At 45.0% G+C, this 8,200-nt stretch overlaps 1 protein-coding gene across 3 annotated transcripts in view; it reads right to left on the reverse strand.

Moving 5' to 3' along the window:
* si:dkeyp-72e1.9 (syntaxin-binding protein 4) overlaps positions 1–8,200 on the reverse strand; it is a 130,794-nt gene that overhangs the window by 112,292 nt on the left and 10,302 nt on the right. Inside the window, exon 1 of one of the 3 annotated variants that reach the window (XM_043712006.1) lies at positions 1,044–1,428. The exons of 1 other annotated variant lie outside the window; for it this stretch is intronic. In XM_043712006.1, the coding sequence (XP_043567941.1) occupies positions 1,044–1,090 (47 nt within the window). In that variant the 5' untranslated portion in view covers positions 1,091–1,428. Of the gene's footprint in view, positions 1–1,043; positions 1,429–8,200 lie in introns of those variants that run through there. One more of the 3 variants, XM_043712007.1, reaches the window with a different exon arrangement.

The raw sequence follows: 8,200 nt of genomic DNA on the forward strand, positions 1-8,200 counted from the left end.
ACTACAAGCTGAAATCAGACCTTTAAACACGTGTGTCTTAATAACACAGCACCCAAATAAAACTTGCGCTAACCTTACTAGAGGTTTACAAAATTATGAGGGGCATGGATAGGATAAATAGGCAAAGTCTTTTCCCAGAGGTGGGGGAGTCCAGAACTAGAGGGCATAGGTTTAGGGTAAGAGGGGAATGATATAAAAGAGACCTAGGGGGCAACTTTTTCACGCAGAGGGTGGTGTGTGTATGGAATGAGCTGCCAGAGGAAGTGGTGGAGGCTGGTACAATTGCAACATTTAAGAGGCATTTGGATGGGTACATGAATAGGAAGGGTTTGGAGGGATATGGGCCGGGTGCTGGCAGGTGGAACTAGATTGGGTTGGGATATCTGGTCGGCATGGATGGGTTGGACCGAAGGGTCTGTTTCCATGCTGTACATCTCTATGACTCTATGACTTACACTGCAATAACTCTTAAAATTTACTGACTAGGAATTACCTTTTTAATACTTGCATCCCAGCCCTCGATTGCAAAACTAGCTGAAATCTGCTGGTGTTTGAATGGAGATATCTCTGTTGCTTTTTGTGGGTATTAGTTCCCCATCACTTTCACTAATAAAGCCCCCTGACATTTCCAATTCTACTTTCAAAGCATCAAAAACTGCTGTCCCAAGATAAACAGGAGCTCTATGTTTCAAAGGTTATTGTTTAATTTTGACCAGGAATGCCAGAACAAGAAAAAAAAGAGCAAATAGACATTTTCTAATCAACCTGTTCTAATCAACGTTATGACGCACCTTCAGAGCAGGTGGGTCTTGAACCTGGGTCTCCTGGCCCCGAGATAGGGACACTACCACTGCACCACAAGGATAGCAAGCAAGGTGGAAATACTCATTGAGCTCATCCACAGTTAAAATTGCAGAAACCTTCAGCAGTATTAAACTATCACATGACTGTCAGGTCAGAATTGAAGACTTTTCTGTGCACTGATTTGAAATGATCGCTGAAAAAATAGGCAAGGGGCAATGATTCAAGTTCCTGTCGGTTACCTGCTGATGATCACAGCTCCCTTGTAGAGGACTGAGAAGGTTGGCATCTTGTTCAGACTCCTCTTCCTGTGCCAACCGCATTCATGACTCTCCTCATGTACACACAGCTCTCAGAGGAAGGGTTCAGGCTGGGGGAGGGACCAAAACACACACAGCTAAAGCTTTAGAACAGCCAGACCACGTGACAGTTCTTATAGATGTTAATTCCTCTAGATATTAGCACAGTTCGTCCACATCATCACTATCTTCACAAATAGATTAAGCCTATGAAAGAAGCATAGCCAACTGTTTGTGAGGCACAGCGCTGCTGTGATATAAAGCCTTCAAAAGAAGGAAAGGTGAAGGGATCCTGGCACTAAAATCCTGTTGACGCTGTCAAAAAAGGCAGAGTCTGAAATAGAATCCATCCATCTCGAATCAGGGTGTCTCTATTGTTTCCAGCTAGCGCAAGATTCCGAGTGCAGGCTACCCTTCTGTAGCTCGCTGCAGATACACATCAGGCTGACACACAAAGCAGGTTTAATTCTGAGCTGTAACTCTGGCAACTATCCAGCCCTCGCTTCTCAATGTTCCTTGCAGTGGCCAGTCGCAATGTCATTCTGCAGCTTGGTCCTACTCTTCAAAGTTGGAAGTTGAGGCATTATTTTGGAACATCTTATAAAATTCTGTGTTTGGCCACACTATTTCTGAGAGGTCATTACTTTTGTTCTCCAGATTATTGTCTGGATGATTTATTTAACTCCGTCGTAGGGTGTCTGTATTCAGCAGTAATTGCTCATTAGCCCTTGAGAAGATGTTGGAGAGCTGCCTTCTTGAACCAGCTGCAGTCATAGAGAGACGTACAACACAGAAACAGACCCTTCGGTCCAACTCGTCCATGCTGACCAGATATCTCAATCTAATCTAGTCCCATTTGCCAGCATTTGGCCCATATCCTCCGAAACCCTTCCTATTCATATAACCATCCGGATGCCTTTTAAATGCTGTAATTGTACCAGCCTCCACCACTTCCTCTGGCAGCTCATTCCATACACGCTCCACCCTCTGGGTGAAAAAGTTGCCCTTCAGGTCTCTTTTATATCTTTCCCCTCTCACCCTAAACCTATGCCCTAAAGTTCTGGGCTCCCCTACCCCAGGGAAAAGACTTTGTCTATTTATCCTATCCATGCCCTTCATGATTTTATCAACCTCTATTAGGTCACCCCTCAGCTTCACGGAAAACAGTCCCAGCCTCTCCAACTCTCCAACCCTGGCAATATCCTTGTAAATCTTTTCTGAACTCTTCCAAGTTTCGCAATATCCTTCCTATAGGAGGTAGACCAGAATTGAATGCAATATTCCAAAGCGGCCTAACCAATACATGTGGATAGGTTGAGGGGGAGAGGGGAAAGATATAAAAGACACCTGAGGGGCAACTTTTTCACACAGACGGTGGTACGTGTATGGAATGAGCTGCCAGAGGAAGTGGTGGAGGCTGGTACAATTGCAACATTTAAAAGATATGTGGATGGGTATATGAAAGGGGGAAATGGGCCAAATGCTGTTTCGAGACGGATTTCCAGAATTTTCACCCAAGGCTGGTACAATTACAACATTTAAAAGATATGTGGATGGGTATATGAAAGGGGGGAAATGGGCCAAATGCTGTTTCGAGACGGATTTCCAGAATTTTCACCCAGTGAAAGTGAAGGGGTGGTGATTATAGTTCACAAGTTGGGATGGTGGATGGTCTGGAGGGGGAATTGCAATGGGATGACAATCTTTTTTTGGAGAGTTGGAGCTGTCATATATTAAGAGAATTGATGTGAATGCATTAAGGGAATGGTGAAGCATGATGATGATGAATGCAAATGAAACCTGAGTTGATTTAACACCCGTGTTTCAATGATGTAAGTGTGACAAGCTACATCCTGCAACCCGAAGGGAATGAAACAGTTCCGCTCAACGTGAAAGCTGCGATAATGCCTGGTCTTTGCCACAGATCAGTCATTTCAGTCGCAGTGCTGGTAACTTCGAGTAACAAAACAGAAAATCTCATAACAATCGTGTGAAAGAATTTTGCCATTCGTAGCTTGACATTTTGTGGATTCCAACTTTGGTTCATCATTTAAAAAAAACAGCTATGCCTCACCATTGAGATGTTTTGCACAGCTTCCATTATGTTGCATTTACTCCAGTTCAAAAGGGAGACCTCTTACGTTGGAATCGAGGAAAGAACTTGCATTCATGTGGCGCCTGCACAATCTTAGGACATCGTGCAATGTTTCACAGGAGCAGAAGCAGGCCATTCAGCCCCTCAAGCAAGCTTCGCATTCTATAAGGTCGTGGCTGATCTCTTTGCGTTTCCAATTCCATGTCCCATCTGCTGCCAGATAGCTTTTGGTTCCCCTGCCTAACCTATCCATCTCTGCCTTCAAAGTAATTAATGACCCAGCACCTTCTGAGGCAGAGAGTTCCAAACTTACTCAACTCTCTGAGGGAGAAAGATTTCCCCCATCTCTGCCTTAAAAGGGCGAAACTCCCCACACATTTGTAAACAGCGCCCCCTAGTTCTGGACTCATGTTAGAGCCAATGTAACGTCTCCAAATCTTCATTTGTAATGGCAGAAGACAGAGTATGGGGAATTCCGTCAAGTATATTTCCCATTATAGACATACAAGAAAACGGGACATTAGCAGTGATGTATCCTTATATGTTGAATAATTTGTTTTCAATATTAAGCCATCCTTTAGAAGTTTGATTATGAGGAAATCTTTCCATATGCCTTTTAAAATCAAGTAGGGTCGTTTGATGTGAACATTATTGCTGAGAAGTTCTGTAAGGCTGCCCTGACCCTTTGGCTGTCATTGCCAATGTTTAGGCAATTAAATAGAGAACAAGAGATCACATGGGGTACAGGGAGAACTCACCATCTGGATACAGAACTGGCTCAAAGGTAGAAGACAGAGGGTGGTGGTGAAGGGTTGGAAGCCTGTGACCAGTGGTGTGCCACAAGGATCAGTACAGGATCCACTGCTTTTCATCATTTATATAAATGATTTGGATGAGAGTATAAGAGGTATAGGTAGTAAGTTTGCAGATGACACCAAAATTGGAGGTGTAGTGGACAACGAAGAAGGTTACCTCAGGTTACAACAGGATCTTGATCAGATGGGCCGATGGGCTGAGGAGTGGCAGATGGAGTTTAATTCAGATAAATGCAAGATCCTGCATTTTGGAAAGGCAAATTAGAGCAGCACTTATACACTTAATGGTGAGGTCCTGGGGAGTGTTGGTGAACAAAGAGACCTTGGAGTGCAGGTTCATAGCTCCTTGAAAGTGGAGTCGCAGATAGATAGGATAGTGAAGAAGGCGTTTGGTATGCTTTCCTTTATTGGTCAGAGTACTGAGTACAGGAGTTGGGAGATCATGTTGCAGCTGTACAGGACATTGGTTAGGCCACTGTTGGAATATTGCGTGCAATTCTGGTCTCCTTCCTATCAGAAGGATGTTGTGAAACTCGAAAAGGTTCAGAAAAGATTTACAAGGATGTTGCCAGGTTTGGAGGGTTTGAGCTATAGGGAGAGGCTGAACAGGCTGGGGCAGTTTTCCCTGGAGCATCGGAGGCTGAGGGATGACCTTATAGAGGTTTATAAAATCACGTGAGGCCTGGATAGAGTGAATAGCCAAGGTCTTTTCCTAGGGTAGGAGGGTAGGGGACATAGCCTTAAGGTGAGAGGGAAAAGATTTTAATGGGACCTAAGGGGTAACTTTTTCACACAGAGGCGGGTGCGTGTATGGAATGAGCTACCAGAGGAAGTGGTGGAGGCTGGTACAATTGCAACATTAGGCAATACGGTGGCTCCGTGGCCTCACAGTGGCCTCAGGAACCCAGGTTTGATTCCACACTCGGGTGACTGCCTGTGTGCAGTTTGCACATTCTCCCCGTGTCTGTGCGGGTTTTCTCCGGGTGCTCCAGTTTCCTCACACAGTCCAAAGATGTGTAGGTTAAGTGGATTGGCTACGGGAAATTACCCATAGTATTCACGGATGTGTAGGTGAGGTACGATGGCTGTGGGAAATTCAGCATAGGGTAGGGGGATGGCTCTGAGTGGGATGCTCTTTGGAGGGTCGGTATAGACTCATTGGGCCAAATGGTCTGTTTTCACACTGTCGGGATTCTATTCCATTCTAATATTTAAAAGACATCTGGATGAGTACACGAAGAGGGTTAGAGGGATATGGTTCAAATGCTGGCAATTAAGACTAGATTAATTTAGGATTTCTGGTCGGCATGGACAGGTTGGGCTGTTTCTTTATAACTCTGCTGTCTATCTCGATAACTCTATAACAATCATCCAGAATTACTCTGTCCTGGAACTACCAAAAGATATGTAGCACCAGTGCTGGAGGATTTTGAAAGTTTGGAAAAACTCCAACATTCTAAAAATATCTGGACCACACCAGAACCGTGGAACCTGGAGTTTTTAAAAAAAATTATTTGTGGAACATGGGCAGATGTGAACGTTTCTGGCTGCGCTAACGTTTATTCCCTGTCCCTAGCAGCCCTTGAGAAGGTGGGGGTGAGCTGCCATCTTGAACCACTGCAGTCCACTGCTATAGGTTAGACCCACAATGCCCTTAGGGAAGGAATTCCAGGATTTTGAAACTGAAGGATCGGTGATCTATTTCCAATTCAGGATAGTAGTGGTTGGAGGAGAACTTGCAAGATGGTGGTCTTCCCAGTGAGATGGTCAGGAGGCAGAGAGCACTTCAAAGTGATCCCGGCGTAGGATGACTATTGAACCTCAGCCTGCTTGGTTATCTCAAAGCTCTGTGTTCCCTCAGAGGCCAACGATGTTGATGTTGGTCCATTGTAGCCTTGGCTTTCTTACTGATCTGCAAAGACTAAGAGAGGGTGCCAACTAGGAATGTGCAAAGACGCTCATCTCTTTAAGTGGACAGAGGAAACAACTAATGCTTCAGACAATGCATCACATCCTGAAGACAGATGTGTTGGGAGACTCATACAAGAGAGGGATGTTGCTGTTCCAATTTCCAGAGATGAAGAAGCTCCACAATGAAGAACCTTAGAATGGGCTCATTGTCTAATGGCGACAGGCTCAGTTTCTATCTGCTGGGGGTTATAAGGGGAAGATGCAGCTTGACTGAAACAGACAAGAGGTGATGTGGGTGGCTCTGTGGTTAGCATTGCTGCCTCACAGCGCCTGGGACCCAGGTTCAATTCCAAAGGAGGTTAGAAGGGGAAGAGGCAGCATGCCTGAAACAGATAAAATTCCCAAGATGTCTTGACAGAGTGGCTGTGAAGAGGATGTTTTCTCTTGTGGGAAAATCTAGAAAGAAAGTCACTGATTAAGAATAAATGATTGCCCTTTTAAGGCAGAGAATCTTTCCCACAAATGGGTTGTTAGTCTTTAGAGGAACTCTGCTGTAGGACAGGCAGAAGAAACAGAGTCTTTGAATATCTTTGGATTTTTCAGGGTCAGCAAATGGGTTGAAAGGTTATCAGGATTAGGTGGGAAGGCGGATTTGAGTTTATAATCGAATCAACCATGATCGAATTACATGGCAGAGTAAACTCAACAAGCCAAAAGGTGCACTCCTGCTCCATGTTCTTATGCATTTGATGTTGGGACTGCTCATGGCCAATGCATGTGTTGCGTGTTCTTTCCTTGCTTTGGTGATGCATCCTTCGGTAACATTGTTTACCTCTGAACCTGTCTCAGTTCATATAAATGTTGAAACTTTCGTCCTTTCCTTTTTTCATCTCCAGACCTGATTATTCCAATGGAATCTAATGCAATGGCAGCATGGTGGCTCAGTGATTAGCCACTGCTGCCTCACAGCACCAGGGACCCCGGTTCCAGACTCTGGAGTTTGCACATTCTCCCCGCGTCTGCGTGGGTTTCCTCCAGGTGCTCCAGTTGCCTCCCACAGTCCAGTGATGCAAAGGTTAGGTGGATTGGCCATGCTGAAATGCAGAGTTATATAGATAGGATAAAGGAGTGGGTCTGGGTGGGATGCCCTCTGAAGGGTCAATGTGGACTTGATGGGCTGAATGGCCTGTTTCCACACTGTAGGGATTCTATGAGTCTGGCCATCACCCAGGAACAGGTTCTACCTTCATGGACATTAAAAGCTCTGGCTGTTTTTGTCTGAACTCGTTTCCACATTCCGTGCCCCCATTACCCCTGTGTTTTACAATCTACATTGGATTCTGGTTAAACAATGCCTCAATATTAAGTAGTTTTTTGGTAGTGCACAACCAGAACATTACTAAGAGACTGGTCAATACTTTTCATCTGACACTCATCACTCAAACGCAGGGAAAACAACTTTGGAAAGGAACCAATGGTTTGTACAGTATGAGAAGAGAGTTCTGATTGGGTTGGTGTGGAGATGCAGCAGGAACTGCTGGCTGTCCAACCCAGTTAAATTCAAACCAGGAAACCTACTCTGATTGGTTGGGATGTTGCTATGGAGAAGGCTGTGGCTGTGTCCATTGCCCCTTTCCTCTTTGATAAAAGGTGTATATTCCCATCAAAATCCATGGTTTGACAATAGACAATAGACAATAGGTGCAGGAGTAGGCCATTCTGCCCTTTGAGCCTGCACCACCATTCAATATGATCATGGCTGATCATCCTTAATCAGTATCCTGTTCCTGTCTTATCTCCATAACCCTTGATTCCATAATCCTTGAGACCTCTATCCAACTCTTTCTTCAATGAATCCAGAGACTGGGCCTCCACTGGGGCAGAGCATTCCACACAGCCACCACTGTCTGGGTGAAGAAGTTTCTCCTCATCTCTGTCCTAAATGGTTTTGTTGACATTCACATTTGTGTCATTGTGCACATGCGTGTGTAAGAGAGATTGTGTGTGTGTGTGTTTGTCTGTATGTGTGTGTGCACATCTGTGTCTGTGCATGTGTGAAATTGTGTGTATGTGTGTCTGTGTGTGGGGTGGGCTGGGTGTGTGTGGGGGCTATGCATCTGTCTTCTGTATGTGTATGTGTGTATAGGTGGGTGTGTGTGTGTCTGTGTATCTGTCTGTACGTGTGTATGTGTCTGTGCGTGCGTCTGCATGTGTGTGAGAGTGTGCATGCATGCGTCTGTGTGTGTGGGTGTCTGTCTATGTTCGTGTATAGGTTTGTG

Source organism: Chiloscyllium plagiosum, chromosome 21 (genome assembly GCF_004010195.1).
Source record: "Chiloscyllium plagiosum isolate BGI_BamShark_2017 chromosome 21, ASM401019v2, whole genome shotgun sequence".
NCBI lineage: Eukaryota > Metazoa > Chordata > Chondrichthyes > Orectolobiformes > Hemiscylliidae > Chiloscyllium > Chiloscyllium plagiosum.